Here is an 18760-nt window from a genome sequence, read left to right on the forward strand (position 1 = left end):
GCCTGAGTCCTGCTCCTCCTTCTGGGGCCCAGCCTGAGCATCGGTCACCACCCTGTGGGAGTGAGGACCCTGCTCCCCAGCCTCGCCATTCCCCAAGGCCTGGGCAGGACGCAGGGCTGCAGAGAGCGCCACCTAGCGCCCCAGCGCCGCAGGCTGTGTGGACGCTCAGCGAGGTCTGCTGCTGGGAAGTCACCGTTCCCTTTTGTCCCCTGAACCCTCTGCGCTGGCAGCACACTGGCAGGGTAACGAGGCTGGGCCACGTCCCCGCCCCAGGAGAAGGCCAGCGGTGCGGTGTGAAGTTACCAGGCAAGCGCTGTCCACACAGGGCAGTCGGGCAGGTCCCAGTGCAGCAAAATGCCCTGTGACCACGGGGGCCCTCTGCTCGTCTTCTTCCTGTTTGCCTTCCCCTGCCCCAGGTCCAGGGGGAAGGAAGCCTGGGGAACCCCTGCCCCCCAAGTGTATCAGAGGCTGAGTCCACAGGTCAGCCTGAAACTCGTCCACCTCCTCTGTGGGCCCCCACTGATCAACAACCTCATGAACGTGGCACCTGGCAGGTGGACAGCAGGACCCCCAGACAGCAGGACATGCGGCGTCCATCCTAGGCCAGCTCCGGGCAGCCTCTGAGGAGTCAGGCCCATGCTGCAGCTGTGGCACCTGGCAGGTGGACAGCAGGAGCCCCAGACAGAGGGACATGCAGCGTCCATCCTAGGCCAGCTCCAGGCAGCCTCTGAGGGCTGCAGTACACACGGCAGCTGTGCAGGGACTGGGGCCAGGACGCAACACCATGGGGGAACCACATGCAATACTGGATGTGGCTGGCAGCCTTCTTCCTGCCACACGTCTGGGTCAGTGGATAAAGACCCAGAGAACCTGGGGTGAGCTGCCCTGTCTTGGCTCCTCTGACAGGATGCCTTGGCAAGGACTGAAGCTGGCATGGAAGGGCGGATCCAGATTTGTTTGGCAACAACAGGGCAAAGCCCAGGGCAGGGGATGCCCAGAGAGCATGTGTGTGTGCATGAGCTTCAGGAAAGCAGGCCTCCCCGTGAGCCCACACACTCCAGTCTGCGAATCCTCTGTGCCCAGCAGAGAGGGCCGGGGCCTGTGGTGGGAGCTGGCCCGGCTCTCGGAGCGTCCCCTGTCCCTTCTGCAAATAGCATGGCAGCTCTGAACTGTGCAGCAGTTGTGGCAAAGACATGGGTGCCAGCTGCCAGGTATGGCACCCGTGCTGACATGCCCCTCCTGTGCCAACACCTGGAAAACAGGCACTTAAGGATGAGGCACCTGCTGGGGACACGGGAGGCAGCCTCGTGATTGCCGTGAGAGGTGAGCATTGCTGGCCAGTCCCATTTCTCCCTGAGCAGCTGCGAGGTCCCACGGGCTGCGGTGGCCTGCCTGCCGTCTACCAACGAGGCAGCTCCCCATGCAGTACAGCTGCCCCGGGCCAGGAGACGAGCCCGTCACCTGTCCTTCCGGGGTTGTTGGCTCACCCACCCCCTGGGCAAGGAGCCTGCCTTTCCTCTTTCCAGGGCACAAAGGGTGTCGGGCCAGTGGCTGCGCCACCATAGCTGGCAAACGACCTCCCCCACTTGAACACCGACCCTGCTCTCCAAGCTCAGTTGGCTTTGGGGCCGTGTGATTCTAACACCTCCTCCACCTCATCGTATTAATTTCATTTATAGCAGAACCAATAACTCACACGTTCAAGGCAGTTTGTCATGCATACCTGTAAACAGATTGGAAGTTTACTGAAGCATGCTGGGTAAACACAACTTCACTGTCTGCTTGGGTCCTGGACCTCTGCCAGCTGCCTCAGATCTGGGCAAGACTTTTTTTTTTCTGATTGCATATGACTCTGTGCTACAAAGGACCAGGTCCCCTCCCCCACCCCTCCCCAGCCTTGGCCCCCGCCGCTGTCACTCCCCAAATTCCATTTAATTTCAGTTTTGTTGCTCCAGCCCATTTGAGCTGCACCCTATGAAGGTGAAATGGCATCACTGTCATTTCTGTATTGATTTAGAAGCACTGGCTCCAGCTGGTCTCTGCTCACTGGCCGGAGCAGGAGGCATCTCGCAGGGGAGAAGCGGAGTAGGGCCCCTCCCACGCACTCCCTAGGGGCCTGGAGCCACCACAAAGAGTCCCCGGTCAGCCAGCATGACCACAGACGCGCACCGCACGTGCAGAGCAAACCCGTCCTTCCTATTCTAAGCTGACATCCAAGGGGCGCAAGTGGACAGCAAGGAATGATGCAAACACATGAACCTATGACCCCACTGTCCAAAACGCAGCCATGACCACAATCACACCTGTGGGGGTCCCATGTCCAGCCGAGCGGTGCTCAGGCCCTGCAGGCGCTGGTGTGACGGGAGTGGTACTGTCCTCCTCTCAGCACTGGGGCCCTGGCCTCCCCTGGGTAATCCCACACTGCCCTGGGCGAGCCTCAGCTTGACCAGCTGCCCCACCCATCAGGGCGTGCTGTCAGGCCGGCAGTGGCACCTGCTGAGACAGCGTCGGTGCCCAGGCTGGGCTGCAGCGCCAGGGCTTCTGAGGAGCTGGGTGGTGACTTGGCTGTGCACATGAAGCCAGCGTGTACAAGATCCAAGGAGGCAGAGCCCACTGGTCAAAGCAGGCTGGCACACCCGGGTCCAGCCGCACCTGGGCACGCATGTATGTGAATTAGCACCGACTCTCCTCCCATTGACGACCACGCACGGCCCAGATCCCACACTGCAGTCCGGCCGGCTGACAATCACAGAGCTTCCCCTGCAAGTCAGGAGAGCCCGACCCCAGGTAAGTGGGTTCCGCCATGTGCCACCCTCGTGTGGCCAAGGACATGGTGGTCCAGCTGCATGCAGCAAGCCCTGCGCCAGCACCCCTCCTGTCAGGGGCTCCCCCCAACCACCTTCCTGAGCCAGGAGTGCAGATAGCTGATGCCAAAACCAAACTTGTCATCTGCACGGTGAGCTTGCAGAGCAAGGCTGGGCACCACCTGCCCACACTGCTCCTGGCCAAGGCTGCTCCCTCGGCCCCCTCCCCGCCCTGACAGCTTTGTGAGATTCCCACTGCCACAGGGGGAGACAGAGCAGCACAGAGCCATCCCCTGTACGGCTGTCACTCGGCCACGGCTCTGGGGCCAGTGTCACCGTGTCTGCCACCAACTGTCAGAGGAGCTGCAGTGTCTGAGTGGAGGAGACCGCCCGTTGATCCTGCAGAGCCCACTGACAGCCACGTACTCTGGCACACTCAGGCCAAGCCCATGCTGGGGTTGCAAAGAGACCACCACCCCGGCCGCTGGGCTGGTCCAAGCTGGTTGCAGCCCCACGGCCCCTGCCCTGGGAACACGCCGCCACCCTTTAGGAAAGCAACAGGGCCAGCCCCTGAGGAAGGGCGCCAAGCGCGGACTAAGCCTGACGCACATCCCCTCTCTCCACCGCAGAACCCTTCTAACCTGGACCGAGGCGGAGGGAGCCCCACCCCTGCCCACTGCCCTGCAGGAGGGTGAGGATGCTGTGCACCTGCCCGGCGAGACCTGCTGGACAGCAGGTGCCCCTCGGCACACAGGGAGAGGCAGCAGGAGAGGAGCCCTCATCTCCAGTCTGCCCCTTTCCTCACGGGAGCTCCAGCAGGGAGGAATGCAGAGGCCTGGGCCCGCCAGTCCCCAGTCCCCGGGGACTGAGCTGATCGGGCTAGGCAGCAAAGTGAGCAGCTCCCAACACACTGCCAGGGCCAGCACTGTGGTCACCTGGTCACCTGCCGCTCAGCATCATTTCCCTCCCCCAGCACACCTGGGGGCATCTTCCCACTGTCTCCCTCCTTAAACAGCCACGGTCTGACACCGACACAGAAAACACCATGGGAAATGAACCCGGACAGAAGGAGCAGCCAATGCCAACTCCTGCAGCCCTGCCTTGTGCTGCCCTGCCCTGTGTTGCCCTGCCCTGCCCCTCCCCTGCCCTTTCCCAGCCTCTGCCCCTCCCCTCCCCTGCCCCTCCCAGCGCTGCCCTGTGCTGCCCTGCCCTGTGCTGCCCTGCCCCGCCCCTCCCCTACCCCTCCCCTGCCCTTCCCCAGCCCCTGCCCCTCACACTGACTTGCATGTGGGTCCCTCCCAATGCCCAACAGGAGGTAGACAGGCAAACCCTGGCAGAGGAGCGTTCACAGGTGCTGGATGAAATGGCCACACACGTGCTGCTGTGCCACGGGACGAAATGGCCACGCACGTGCTGCTGTGCCACGGGACAGCCCTTTATCTAAGAATCAGAAGCTAACTTCCATCACAGGCCCTTCATCCACACAAAGACAGTGCAGCGCCCCCCTAAGAGCAGGTCCCCATCCTGCACTGGACAGGCTGGTGCCAGCTGTGCCAACAGCCCTGCCAGGGGCCTGTCAACCTGCTCCCTCAAGGCCCAGGTTCACAGGCTGTGGCTCAGGTGCCATAGGTGTGGGGGAAGGGCAGGTAGCGGCTCTGGGAATATGCAATCTGTGGGATGGTTGGGGGTTCCCAGTCGCTAGGGTGCAGGAACTGCCAGGCCCTCTCCCCATAGTGCCAGGCCTGCAAGGTGGAGCCCAGAAACCTGCCCTGGGCACAGGCGTCTCTGTGGGTCAGAGGTGGCTGTCCCAGGATCAGGGGCTCTATGCCAGGAAGCCCAGGTCACCGGGCAGGGGCAGTTGCAGGCCCCACCTTTTGAGTATAAATGAGGGAGCCAGGCCTTTGCGTGGAAGCAAGCCCCCCCCCCGGCAGCCTGGAGCTGAAAAGCCAATGCTCCGAGCTGGACTCTCCCCTCTCTGCAACCCTGAGCCTTCCTCCAGAACCCGTGAGCGCTCATAAGCCACTGCAGAGCCCCTCGCTGCCCGGCATCTCTCCTTAACAAGACACTGGGGCTGGGACACAGGGACACTGGGGTCTGAGGTGGGATGTGGGACCCACCCCTGCTTCCACCTGGGCCAGCACCTCTGCGCCTGGCTGGGCCTCGCTGCTCAGTGGGAGAGAAAGCATCCCCCCCTTGTACAGACAGAAGACACCCGCGGGTTCATCAGCACCAAGCTCCTACATGGGCTGGGCTGGCTGGAAGTCAGAGTGGCTTCAGTCAACAGGAGATGTGGGGAGGCGCCAGTCCCGCCTGCCCAGGCCCCAGGACTCTCTCCCTCTCTGCTCACCTGCCGGCCCCTGGGCGGTGTCTGGGGGCCAGGATGGCCCTGGCAGTGCTCAGCGGGCATCACCCTGGAGGCTCATCAGGCTGCAGCTGTGGCCCAGCAGGTGGCTGAGCCAGTGAGGAAGAAAGGGGTCTTTGAAAGGTCTGGGTACCTGACGGAGCCCTGGAGCGCTCCCGCATGTGGATGTGGGGTGAATTTGTTCTCGGGCCCTAGGCAGCTGCTGCTGTCCCCACTCATGCCCTCCCCCCACACACCCCAGGGCTGAGGGCAAGGCTTCCCCCCACCCCCAATCCTGCAAGGCGCCTGGGTGAACTCCAACCTTGGTGCTCCAAACAGCACCAAGGCTTTCTGGACACCCAGCGCCTCCCCTGCAAGACAAAGAAAATCCGAAACCTCCAGCAAGGAATCCGCTGTCCCTGGCGGCTCCTGGGGCGCAGAGCAAGCGGGCTGTCCCTGGCGGCTCCTGGGGCAGAGCAAGCGGGCAGAACACTCACTGTGCGACGTTGGCGATTATCTCCCTTCACGGAGCCAAGGGGGCCCGGCGACCCTGCTGGCGCCTCCTCTGTCCAGACCCGCCAGCGGCTGGCTGGCTGCGCCAACAGGAATGGAGCCGGACAGGGCACCACCCACAGCGCATGGGGAGAGAGAGAGAGAGAGAGAGAGAGAGAGAGAGAGAGAGAGAGAGAGAGAGAGTTGGGGGCGTCCCGTCCTGGGCAGGCCCGGCGCTCCCGGCCCGGCCGAGTTGTCGGGTCCTCTGGCCTCATCTGCTGGCCTCTCCGGGTAGTGACCTCTGAGATGCCCGCCGCTGGCGCAAGCCCACGAGGTAGGCCTGTGTGCCGGACTTCGAAAGAAGAGGGCCTAGCGTGGAGCGCAGCGTGCAAGCGCCCCGGCGGGAAGTTCTGGGCCCCAGCGAGCGCCCATCCCGCACGGTGCGCAGGCCCGGGGAGGCGGCCACCCTGGGCCGGGCCGGGGTGGGGGTGGTCTGCGGTCCCCGGCGCGCCACCCCGCGCCCCTCTCCCCGGACGCCGACCGGCCCGAGTGGCTCGGAGCGCCCTGGCCGGAGCGGGCCGGAGCGCGGGGGCGCGGGAGGCGCGCGCGGGGAGCCGGGCCGGGCGCGCGGGCGCGGCGCCTTTAAGGGCCGCGTCAGGCCGGGCGAGCGCAGGGGCCGGGCCGCGGGGCGGGGCCTGGGCGGGCAGCCGCGCCGCTCCACCTGCAGCTCGGAGCGCGGGACAGAGGCGCGGGCGGCTGCGGGGCCGGCGGACGCACCGGGCCGGAGGGAGCGCGCCGGCCGCTCCTGGCCTCGCTCCCGGAGCCGAGGCGGCGAGCGCGGCCGGCGCGGCCGGGCTGGAGGCGCCGGGCCGGCGCGGGGGAGCGGAGAGGCGGCGGCGGGGAGCGGGCGCCGGGCGCCGGGCTCCGGGCGCGGCGGGAAGATGACCGCGGGCTCCGGCGTGCTCCTCGTCGTGCTGTCGCTCTCCAGCGCGCTCCGGGTAAGTTGCCGCCCCCGCTCCAGCCACTCGGAAGCCGGGGCCGGCGCGGGGCCGCCTCCGAGCCAGCCGGGCGGTCGGCTCTTCCCGGCTCGCGCTGCTGCGCGCAGCCCCGGCTCCCCGCGCTCCTCCGAGCTCCCGTGGTCTGCAGGAGCGGGCGGGAGACTCGCCGGGCATCCTTCGGCGGCTCCGTGCCCGCGGCCGCTGCCCGGAGCTCAGGCCGTCCGCCCGGGGCAGGCTGCCCGCTGGCGGAGCCGGCGCTCCCTGCATCGCCCGGGAGCCGCGCACCTCCGGAGTTAGCGAGCCCAGCAGGGCCGGGGCTGCGGGCGTTGTGGGGTGCTTGGCACCTCGGACTGAGGGGCGGAGGGCGGGGACGCTGGTCCGACCTCTCCCGTGGCGAGGTTGGGCTCCGCAGCACTGAGTCCACGGCTGCGGGCTGCGGCTGGAGTGGACCACGGGCACCCGAGCCTCCATCGCCTGTCGCAGCCCGAGTGTCCGGCGCGGAGGGTCCAGGCAGCGGCACTCGGCGCGCAGGGTGGATTGCGCCCGGAGAGTGAGCAGGCTCCACGGCCTTCCTGCCGAGCCCCCGCTTGCTGCGTGCCCGGGAGATGCGGGCACGGCATGCGCCCCTGCTTTAGCGGCGCCCCTGGGCGAAGGCAGTGGGGCACGGGAGTCGCAGGAACCCCCTCTCGTGGCCGGTCGGCCGCGCTGCCTTCTCCCGGACCAGGTGGTGGCAGCCTCGGGAATGAGCAGGCGCTGGAGCCAGCTCCCAGCAGGTGGGCGCAAGGGGTGTGCTGGGCACACGCCCCCGGGGGCGAGCGGAAACTTTCCTGGAGGAGTTCGGCCTCCCCCGGTCGCGGGGCTCAGGTTGCCTGGTTCCCCCAAGCAGGGTCGGGAAGAGAGCTCTTCCTTGGCCCTGCCCGCACCCCGCTACTCCCTGGCTTGCTCTCTCTTGTTCCCAATCTCTCTCCCCACTGCCCTAGCCATTTCTAGGCAGGGTCCAGGGCACCTGGGCAGCCGCCCTGGGCACCGAAGCTCCCGCGAGCTGCAGCGGCAGTGGAGAACAGCCTTCCGCTCTGGCGGCCCCGCGAAGGCGCAACTGCCGGTGCGGGTGCTCCGCCGCTCCACGCAGCCTGGCCGCCTCCAGCTGCCCACGAGGCAGTCTTCCCACCCCGCACCCTGCCCGCCAGTCTTGCCCACTCCTTGGCGGAGCTCTCGCTGGTGTCCCGGTAGGGCTGTCCCGGGAGGTGGGGCGCTCCGAGGGGGAGCAGCAGCCAAGGGCAGGGATGGAAGCCCCACCAGTAAGCAGACCTAGCCCTGAAACCTCCTGTCCGCTTCCCGTTGCAGAGGGGACCTGGAGAAGCCACAACCCTAACCCTAGCTGTAGGGGCGCCGTGGCTCTCTTACCAGCCCCCTCCTCTTGGGGCTGGGTCCTGCTGCCCTGGCTCCCCTCTGCGCCCATCCCCTGCGCAACCCGGGGCCAGGACCCCATGGGCTGGATGCCCCGAAGGCTTAGCCCGGTCATGTGCCCAGGGCCCGGAGCTAGAGGTAGGAGTGGTTTTCTGTCGACTTTTTTTTCTTTACCCTTCCTGCTTTAACCTCCCTCCTTTCTGTTCTCAGGCCCACCAGGAGGAGCCTGTAGCCAAAGGGACCTGTAAGGCTGGGTTCTCAGAAGAAGGCTACACGGCCTGGGTCTCCCACAACATCCCCAAGGGAGGGAAGCTGCTCAAAGGTAGGACCACTGGGGTGCAGGCGGGCGGGGCCGTGTCCCCGGGGATGGCCAGCCAGGCCGGGTCAGTGTGGGGGGCCAGGGCTCTGCCTGCCCAGCGCGTCGGCATCCTGGCTATGTGACTGATTCAGAAACCCTGTCATTCCTGGGTGAGGTGAATCATTTCCTGTGCAACGGATTGGAGCTGGGGCCCCGTGTCACCCAGAGGCGCAGGTGGGGAGATGCCCTCACTGTGTGTTCTCAGGGAGCCTGGGGTTCTTACAGCACCTCGGCTAGAAGCGCGTGGTGCAGCAGGCATGTGGGGTGCGGCCGGTAAGCCCGCTCACTCGGGTGTTCGCAGCCAGGGCGCTTGTTTCAGCTCCCACTCCGCGGACGGCGGGAGCAGGACCAGGGGCCGCAGGCCCAGCAGTGTTCTGAGCCCCTTCCCAGCCCAGGGAACCACACTGAGAGATTGCAGTGAGAAGGTGCTGGCCTTTGACCCCAGCGGAAGGGGCAGGAACTGAGAGGGAGCTGCAAAAGGTGAATTTTGGTGTTTGCAAAGAAACGGTCCTCTGGCCGTCGGCCTCTCCCCAGTGTTGTGTTCTAGAAAACGTGAGATTTTTCCCTGCAGAGATGCGGCGTTCCCCCTGAGCATCTGTGAGTCCATGCAGGGGTGTCCTGGCAGACGCCCGCAGGCACTCCGGCCACCGAGCAGTTCCCGCTCGCCCCCTCCCCGCTGCCTGTGCTGCGGGCTTGTTAGCTCGGCCTCTGTGAGTCTGCACTGTGTGTTCCGCTGGGGTCGGTTTCTGTTGTGTCAATCGTGGTCCTGCTCATTCTTTGATCACCAAAACAAAGAAAGCTTTGCAGGCAGCTGGCCGAGGAGCAGCTGGGACCCAGGCTGGGGAAGCAGCTCTGGGGGGGATGCTGGTGGGGGCCTCGTGTGCACGCAGCCGTGGCTGAGGGCACGGCCGTCCTTGTGGCTTGCTCCTTGAGGCATGGCTGCCGTCTGCCAGGGCCTCAGCGTTCGCTGCTGGAGGCACCGCTCGGAGTAGCATGGTCTCTAACACTTCTCCGTGGGCCCCACCGCCCGCACCACGCTTCCAGCCCGGTGCTTGCCCAGTGTGTGCGGGGACGGGGCGGGACCACAGCCAGCAGGACTTCAGTGAGCAGTGCTTGCTCATGGGCTGAGGGGAGGAGTTGCGGTGACCCAGGTGAGCTCGAGCAGCAGGTGGGTGCTGGGCAAGTACCACTCCCCCTGCCCACTTGCTCCTGGGGTGGGCCTGGGGCAGCTGTTGCCCTGCCCCAGGGCCTGTGGCATCTGGGCCACTGACTGTGCCACTCCCACCCGCTTCAATCTGCTTTTTTTTTTTTTTTTCTAAAAATAGCAAGAAGTGTTTATTTGCTTGAGAGGGAGTTAGTGGAAGAGAGCATCCATCCACTGGCTCACGCCCAGGTGACCAGCATGACCAGGCTGGACCAACCCGAAGCCAGCGTTCCATCCGGGTGTCCCGTGTGGGTGCAGGGGCCACCCCGCGTTAGCAGGGAGCTGGAACAGCAGTGGGGCCAGGACAGGAACCAGACTCACGTGGGATCCCGGCACTGCAGGCAGCAGCTTTGCTTGCTGTGCTGTGAAAAAGAGCTGTCTCTCACCCAGGAAGGCATTTTGCACGCGTGGAGGTCAAGCCGTGTGCGCACAGGCCAGAACGCACACCAAGGTGCCCGTGTCCGCTCACAGACGGCAGGAGGCTGTGGACACCCAAGGCCGTGGTGAAGCAGAGCGTGAAGCGTAATCATGGCTTACACCCGCGTGGGCCACGGGAGCCCGGGCTCCGTGTGACGGCCAGACTCCACTGCAGCTCGCTGGAGTCCTCGGCACACAGACTACAATTCCAGCAGGAGCGATTTGTTACACAGTAATTAACTTGTTTATGATAAATGGGTGGAAGAAATGTCGTGGCATTTTGTTTTATGTCTAAATGAAAAGCATTTGCATTCTAAAAATTTCATGCTAATTAGGCTTAAAATAGTTCTCCCCAATAGGGTAACAAATTCCGCATGCTGTGAACTTGTGGAGGCAAAGTGGTAGGTGTGGAAACGGGGCGTGCCTATGGCTGGGGCGTGGCCTTCCTGGGTCAGAGGGCGTGGGGCGTGGCCTTCCCGGGTCAGAGGGCGTGGGGCGTGGCCTTCCCGGGTCAGAGGGCATGTGTCAGCCGGGCAGCTGGTTGCTGTGAGAGGGAACCGGGGGGGGGCCTCAAGGCCTACCCTGTGTTTCTAAGCTGTTGGCTGTGAGTGGGGTTCCCTGCCACGGTGGCTAAGAGGGAGTGGCCTCTGAACCCCGCCGTGGTCTGGGCACTGGCTAAGCTGGTGCCTTTTTCTGTTTCTGTAATAATTCATGCCCCTTGGCCCACCCGAGGCTGCAGCTGCAGGCCGTGACCCTGCCTGGCGCTGGCAAGTGCGCCCACCGAGACCAGCTGCACCTGCAGACACGGCGGGAGTGTAGGACAGGGCAGGGGTGCCAGCCGCGGCAAGGATGAGGCTCCTTGGAGAGGCCCTCGCTCTCCCAGCTTCCACTGGCTCAGGGCTCTGCTTGCTCAGGGGAGACGGTCCCTTGCAGTGAGCCAGCCCGGGCAGGAGCCTGGTGCCCTGGCCCCCGTCCGCTCCTCTCATGGCAGCCTCAGCCACAAGAAGCCCCAGTGGCAGGCTCTTCCTGCCCTGTGCTTTCGTCTGCCTGAAAGATGGAGAAGGGAGAGGGGAGACAGACAGACGGCTTCCATGTTCTGGCTCACTCCCCAAGCACCTGCAGTGGCCAGGGCTGGGCCGGGCTGAGGCCAGGAGCCGGGCACGCTAGCTGGCTCTCCCACATGCCTGGCAGGGACCTGCTGCAGGTGCAAAGTCAGCAGGAGTCAGAATAGAAGCAGAACAGTGAGAACCAAGCCCACCCTCGATAAAGGACCCCCTTCCACCAGACAGGGGCTTCACGCCCCCCACGGCAGCACCTGTGTCCAGTTCCTCTGCCTCACAGAGCGGGGAGTGCAGAGAGCTGGCCAGGCGCACAGGCTGTAGGGCAGTGGATTTATTCCATGCTTGGCTGTGACACTTTCCATTTTACCGTCCTGGACTAGCGTGGCTGCATCATGGCAGACTGGTTGCTGCAACTCCAGGAGCTATAGCTGATTTTGGAGCAGGACAAAATGGGACCATGCACCAGGAGGGCAGTCACTCGCCTCAGATCCCCGGCAGAGCCCCGTTGGCTGAAACAAGGCCGGCTGAGCAGGGCCGGGAGGCTGCCCGGCACAGCAGTGCTCTGTGGTGGCTGCTGGAGACCGCTCCGTCACCACGGAGACAAGCAGACCCCCTCGGCATGGCGGTTGGGGGCTCCGTCCTAGGGAGGCCCACAGAGGGACAGGCGCCTCATGGACAGCTGTCACACACCTTTGCTGGCCAGCACCAGGGCCACCCTGTCACAGGTGCCAGTACCTGAGACACTGCACCTCGGCGGGGCACCCTGCTCAGCATCCTGCCGTGTCAGTCAGGTGACTGACAGGCGAGCAGGCAAGAACACGCCGGCACAGCTTTACGGAGTGAGCGGAACCGGTGGGAGTACCGGAATGAGTGGCAGGGACCCCAGCCCCTCCCCCGCGGCAGTGCCGGTGGCCCACCCCCAGCCAACGCCCCCTCCAGCAGGTCTGCCCAGTGTTGGCCCACTGAAGGACGGTGGGCCTGAGCCCCCTGCTTTCCCGCACCGACGGCACGTGCGGCCTCTCTCCAGGCCGTGGTGTCTAGCAAGGTTAGGCCTCTAGGGAGAGTTGTTTATTGTTATTATTACAAAAAAGGAGCAGACTCCAGCCCGCCACAGCCCCAGCTCCCCTCTTCTTTCTGTCTAAAACTCAGACATGATGACTGGGGTGGGCAGCCACTTGGCCCGGGAGCAGAGCCGAGCGTGGCAGGTGGCCTTCTCTGTTCAGTGGAGCTGCACCGGGAGCATGTCACCTAGAGTGCCGGGACACAGCAGCTGGACCCCAGCCCGGTGCAGGTACCCAGAGCAGCCGCAGAGCCTGGCGTCCTCTTGGGGCTGTCCTTGGCAGGGTGTTGCTGGCCCCATGCTGGAGCAGGAGGCCCACCCATGGGAACCCCTGTCTGATGAGGGCAAGCTCAGGTGAAGGCGAGGTCCCCAGATCTTGTTCTGAACAAGAGGGCAGGTGGCACCTGGGCCCTTCATCCCCAGGGGCAGGTGCTGCCCACAGTGCAAAAACCCAGGCACCTGCAAGGGGCAACCCCACCCATGGGGGGAGACCAGACCCTGACCCCTCCTGTCATTCACAGTGGGCATCACAGGGCACCTGCTAGAGCCTGAGTGGGGTAGTGGGTCATGTGACACAGGGAGGCAGGGTTTGGGCAACTGGTAGAGGATTATGTGATATGGGTGCGGGGCTTGGGCAACTGGCAGTGCATCATGTGACATGGGAAGGCGGGGCTTGGGCAACTGGCAGTGCATCATGTGACATGGGAAGGCGGGGCTTGGGCAACTGGCAGTGGGTCATGTGATATGGGGAGGCGGGGCTTAGGCAACTGGCAGTGGGTCATGTGATATGGGGAGGCGGGGCTTGGGCAACTGGCAGTGGGTCATGTGACACAGGGAGGCGGGGCTTGGGCAGCTGTCAGGTTAACGGAGTCCAGGCTCAGGCCTTGGGGGCACATAGAGCATCCAGTCTTGGGGTCCCTCTAGTGGGGACCGGGACTTGAGGTGTGATGACCACGCCAAGAGGACTGGGGACACAGGATGCACCGGCGAGGTGAGCCAGTGCACTCTGTTTTACTGGACAGCTCCTACCGTGCTTTTGCAGGGCAAGCAGGCAAATGAGAGTGACTAGTTAACTAAACAACAGCATAGATGCTACTCTGATGGCAGGTCACAGGGGACTTGGGGATCAATCACCGGGCTCCAAGCGACATGGGGAGTGACATGAGCTACAGGAACCAACCCCAGAAACAGACCTAACTAGAAAAGGAACCTAACAGAACTTGGTGCTCAGACACGTTTAGGCCCCAATTACTAAAGGGGGACTGATAGGGCAGGCGCCCCACCCCCAGGCACGCTTGGCCAGCAAGGCAGCCCAGTCTCAGCACAAAGGCTGCTTCCTGCACAATTCTCAGTCAGCTGAGAACATTGGAGATTCGGGGTCCTCGGGTCACGTGGTCTGGTTTGGGGGGAGGCAAGCCTTCAACAATCCAGGAATCTTCACCGAAGCCCTTCTGTGGCAGAACCTTTCCTCTGGACTGACAACAGCCACGGCTGAGAGACTGGCTTCCAGAGGCTGCTGTGGCAGCTCGCTGTGTGGCCTGGCAGGAGGGTCCTGACAGGTGGGTCCCCAGACTGGTCCCCCACGCTGGTCTCCTAGGTGGGGCCTGGCATGTGGGTGCCCCAGGCTGGTCTCCCAGGTGGGGCCTGGCAGGTGGGTGCCCCAGGCTCATCTCCCAGGCTGGTCTCCCAGGGTGGGCTCCCACACCGGTCCCTTAGGCTGATCTCCCAGGTGGGGCCTGCCAGGTAGGTCCCCAGTCTCATCTCCCAGGCTGGTCCCCCAAGGTGGTCCCCCAGGCTCCTCTCCCAGATGGGGCCTGGCAGGTGGGTGCCCCAGGCTGATCCCCCAGGTGGGGCCTGCCAGGTGGGTGCCCCAGGCTGATCCCCCAGGTGGGCCTCAGCGTGGCCATGTGTTCTAGCTGTTGGGACCAGCACTGCACAGCCTTGCCCTACTGATTCCCCCTGTACAAGATGGTGAATGCCTCCATGTGTGGGCTGCCGGGTCTCCCAAGCCCCAAGGTTGGCAGACGCGGTGCGGAGCCTGTAGTTGTCCAGTTGCCCAGGGCTGGGCTCGTGGTGGCCAGCTCTGCAGACCCTGGGGTAGGCCGGGCTGTGCTGCTGGAGGCGTGGAGTCCCTTGGGTCTGGGTTTGTGTGGGGGCTGTGGTGGAGCTGTGAAGGTGGCCTGCTGCCCAGCCTTTGCAGTAGGCTCTGCCCTGCCCACTGCCAGGGACCTGGACCTCCCCGGTGCCCAAGGCAGCCCTGCAAGGATTATTTACTCGTGTTTTTAAAACCGCAAGATCTGCACCAGTGTAAAAGTGGCTCGAAATGTGAAAATGGGAAGCAGGGGGAGACAGTGCTGAGGGTCCCACCCGCTCCCTCCAGCCCTGGGACCCCTGCTGATGCCCGCACGCCCACGCACCTCTTCTCTGTGGAGGTGACTTTCTGAAGGTCCGCGTCTCCGGACAGAGCAGCACAACCTTGGCCTCAGGGCCGCCCAAGCGCTGCCAACCCTTCAGGGAAAGCCAGGCAGAGCCCTGGGCTTTGGGGGTCTCGGTCCGGCAGGGCCGCGGGTGGGTGCCTGAGGGTCCTGGTGGGGCGCCCTCTCCTGGTGGCTCCAGGCAGTGCATGATCATCCCAGGCAAAGTTGGTCACCTTGAGCATCTGAGTGCATCGCCCGGGCGGGTGGCCACAGGTGGCAGCAGAGAGCAGGGCTGGGCTGCAAGGGGGCTGCTGGTGGCTGGGGTGCCCCAGCACATGCGTGTTCCTGTCTGTGACCCCCAGACCCTGCCACCCCCACTTCCCCCACGCCCAGTCGTGCTCTGCCGCCCTCCTGCCCCTGCATGCTCCACCCCCTCAAAGATCCCAGAGGACTTCCAGTGATGGGGTGGAGCCACAGCCCTGCCTCGCAGGCAGCTCTGGCCCCACGGCCATCCCCCTGTGCTCCACCTGCGGTGGGCTGGGCTCCCAGCTCTGAGACGCCCAGGACGCGCCACACTGTCGGCCCTGACAGCTCCCACTGTCGCTTCTCACGGTGCTCTTGCTGGCAGCCGGTGGGATTTAGGAGGGATTAAGCTAAGCCTTTGGTGACAGATAAATCTCCACAGGTCTGCTGGTGCCTCCGCACGCCTGGCTCTTAGGCCCACGTGGAGCTGGGCGCACCGAGCCTGCCCCATGTGTGCAGCAGGTGCAGCTCCCCCTTGGAGTGAAGTGCGGTCCGTCCCACCCTCTCGGTGGGCATGCAGATGCCATGCTGTGCAGTGGGGAGTGCCTCTCCATGCCTCTGAGCATGGCAGCCTGGCCCTCATCTTTGGCGTGTAGAAGCACTCATGACTGGCCCCGGGGACGGCAGGGTCTCAGCGCCATGGAAGGTATGAAGTGCCAGCCATTTGTGACCAGGATGTTGGGGACAGGACAGCCTGCAGTGGACAGTCCTGGCTGGGAGGAGGCAGTGGGGACAGGCGCAGAGCGCACAAATGGGCAGCTTCCCTTGTATGGGCCTCTTAGTGGGAGAGTGGGAGAGTGGGGTATCCGCCTTTTGGGGGGGTGCTTGTGAATCTGACAAGCTCCAGGACCCTCCCCAGCTCCCACAGTGACTCAGGCAGTGGGGGGACCCTTCCCCCAGCTCCCACAGTGACTCTGGCAGTGGGGGGACCCTTCCCCAGCTCCCACAGTGACTCTGGCGGTGGGGGGACCCTTCCCTAGCTCCCACAGTGTCTCAGGCAGTGGGGGGACCCCTCCCCAGCTCCCACAGTGACTCAGGCAGTGGGGGGACCCCTCCCCAGCTCCCACAGTGACTCGGGAAGTGGGGGACCCCTCCCCAGCTCCCACAGTGACTCGGGAAGTGGGGGGACCCTTCCCCAGCTCCCACAGTGACTCAGGCAGGGGACCCCAAACAGGTATCTGCCTAACATCTCAAGGTGATGTTTGGATGAGGGGTCTTGGGTGACATCTGCTGAGATGTTCTCCTGCGAGGCCCTGCATCCGTGCAAGGGACAGGTGAGGGAGGCAGACTCTGGGACAAAGAGAAGAAGAGGCACAGGTGGGAGGCAGCCCGGGGACCCCTAGGACGACCAGAGCCGGGGAGCCCAGGAAGGAGCCTCATCTGGGGTCTCCAGAGATGACCACTGCCATGGCCCGGGATTGTGACCCACACTGTGGTTTGGGCCTCCTGAGCCCCAGGACTGGCAGAGTGTCCATCTAGTAGGCACAGGCGCCATGCACTGAGCTGGCAGTTCTAGCAGTGAGGCCCTGGAGTGTCCCACCTGGCCTTGCAGGAGCTGGGCTCACCCACAGGCTGGCTGCCCACCTCAGCCACTGCACGATCAGGAGCCACTCTGGGCAGGTGGTAACCAGCTGGGGTGAAGCCAGGCTGGAGGCCGGCGTCTCTGGAATGAAGCTGGTGAGCGTGGCCATCCAGGGCTTCATGTCCCTCGCCAAGGCACAGCCACTGTAATCCCCACGTCTTGCTCTGTGATGTGGATCGCGGATGCACCTCCGGTCAGGCCACGTTCTGCTCCCCGGGAGGAGTGGGTTGAGCCCGCTGTTCAGGGCACAGGTGCACGCCCTCTGGTGACGAGTGGCGGAAGTGCACCTGCTGTGTGTCCTGCGTCAGCTTTTCCAAAATGTGCCCTCTTCTCCCCAAACTGCTCTCCTGTGGAAACGCCAGGAGATGTTGCTTCCAGCTGCGAGTGGCTCTTTTCTGGCGTCTCAAGCACATGCTTTCCCTCCCTGGCTGCCGAGGCCGGTGAGGACAAGAGCTTGGCACAGGGGCTCCAGGACGCAGCAGCTGATTCGCAGGCGGGCCCCTGGCACCCGCAGCACAGAGGACAGGTCTAGCCCGGCCTCTGCGAGGGACAAGCAGCCGAGAGGTGGGCCACCAGGTCCCTCAGCCCCCGTCCTCCTCTCCAGCTTGGTGAGTAAGGAGGGGCTCTGAGCTCATAGAGGGCCAGCCCCCCTGGCTGCATGTGTTCTGTCCCTGCTCCAGTTTTGGGGACACACAGCCAGAGCCAGGGTAGGGTCAGGTGCTGGAGCATGGCAGGAAACATCTGCTATGGCAGGACCAGATGTGGCAGGTGCTTGAATTCTGCATCCATTGGATGTTCAAAGGGGCTCTGGAGGAGTCACTTGTAGGGACACCCGTTGGTCCTGCAGGCTCCGGTGGAGGGGGGTCCAATACCTGCCCCACTGGAGGAGTCGGGGGGCGGGGCGGCTGTGCTGCCCTCTGGCTGCTGCATCCAGCAGGGTGGGAGGCGGGGCGAGCACACACAGCAGGGCCGACCACCCTCAACCCACTCCCAGCGCAGCAGTTGCACTGTGGCCACCTCCGGTCAGTTGTCCCAGTTCCTCCCACGGGCCCTAGAGTCCCAGAGCTGGGCTCCATGATGGCCAAAGGGCCACTGCCATCTTCCCCTGGACTCTAACCCCGCCCCCACCTGACACGAGTGGCCCGCAGAGCTCTGAGGCCGTGCCCATTCCGTGGGAGTGACGGCCACTGCGCCCGACAGTTTTATGTTGCGCCCAGGACAGTTCCCCTTGCTGCCCTGTACATACTGCTGTGTGGCAACTGTTACTTAAAATTGAGTAAAATGGAATAAATGGAAAGTGGAGCAGCCTGCGAAAGCAGTGGAGAATGGCCCAAAGCCTTGGGACCCTGCACCCGCGTGGAGCGGCTTGTTCAGGGTCGCTCTGGGCAGGGCTGCCTGGGCGTGTAAGTGCCGCGTGACCGGGACTTGGCAGCAGGTGTGGGCGTGCCCAGATCACACCACGTGCTGTGACGCTGCCTGGACGCCCTGAACGCGCAGGACGTGGCTCCTGAGCGCGCAGGGCTCGTGGTGTTCTGGTTAAGTTACCTCTCCTCTGCTCCCTCAGGCGCAGAGAGGGGATTATGCGGCAGTATTATCTGCATTTAACATTTTGAGATAAAAACATTAGAATCTCAAAGCAGGTCTGAAAGCTACAACATTGTGATAGGACTTGCCTGTCCTGGAGAAGATGGGCTTTTCCTCAAAGCAGTGGACAGGCGAGGCCCTGCCCGTGCAGGTGTAAGGCGTGCCTCTCTGTGGGGCACAGCGGGCACCTGCCCGAGAGTGGATGGCTGTGGGCATTCATCTCCCGCCGTCCCCACTCATGTCGGTAACGGGGTGGAATGGGATGCTGCCGACACTGCAGGGGCTTTGAAGTTCCGGTGTGTTCCGCAGGGGATGGCTGGGCGGCGTGCATGTCAAGGGCTGTCGCTGTGGGGATTGAGGGACCCCGCAGAGACACCTCCTGGGCGGCAAGCGAACTCTCGTGGGTGGTTTTTAGGACTCTGCGGGTCCTCTCCGCTCACAGTTCATAACGCTGCTGTGCCAAGACTCAGTTCTGACTCCGCCACGTTGGCAGGAGGGAGCTGGTGTTGAATACAGCCCCTGTGACACTGCCCTGAAGTCACAGTGTCCACTTGGGGTGGCCATGACGGGCTTTGGTGGCCGCCTGTGCAGTGACAATGGGGACACCATCACCTTGGAGTTCCAGATGGGTTCTGGAACCTTCCAGGGTTTTAAAAGGTACAACAGGTGGCAGATGGGGGACCTGTAACATCACTGCCTGCTTCCCTGTCTCCTTTGCTTTGTCTGACGTGT

General features: G+C 64.1%; 1 protein-coding gene across 2 annotated transcripts in view; it reads left to right on the forward strand.

The window, feature by feature from the left end:
- Window positions 1-6572: 6572 nt before the first annotated feature.
- CDH4 (cadherin 4) overlaps window positions 6573-18760 on the forward strand; it is a 111848-nt gene continuing 99660 nt past the window's right edge. For both annotated transcript variants that reach the window (XM_040988147.1, XM_040988146.1), the window contains exons 1-2: window positions 6573-6635; window positions 8253-8364. In XM_040988147.1, the coding sequence (XP_040844081.1) occupies window positions 6579-6635; window positions 8253-8364 (169 nt within the window). In that variant the 5' untranslated portion in view covers window positions 6573-6578. The remainder of the gene's footprint in view (window positions 6636-8252; window positions 8365-18760) is intronic.

Source organism: Ochotona curzoniae, unplaced genomic scaffold (genome assembly GCF_017591425.1).
Source record: "Ochotona curzoniae isolate NIBS_2020 unplaced genomic scaffold, NIBS_Ocur_1.0 contig_48, whole genome shotgun sequence".
NCBI classification, from domain to species: domain Eukaryota; kingdom Metazoa; phylum Chordata; class Mammalia; order Lagomorpha; family Ochotonidae; genus Ochotona; species Ochotona curzoniae.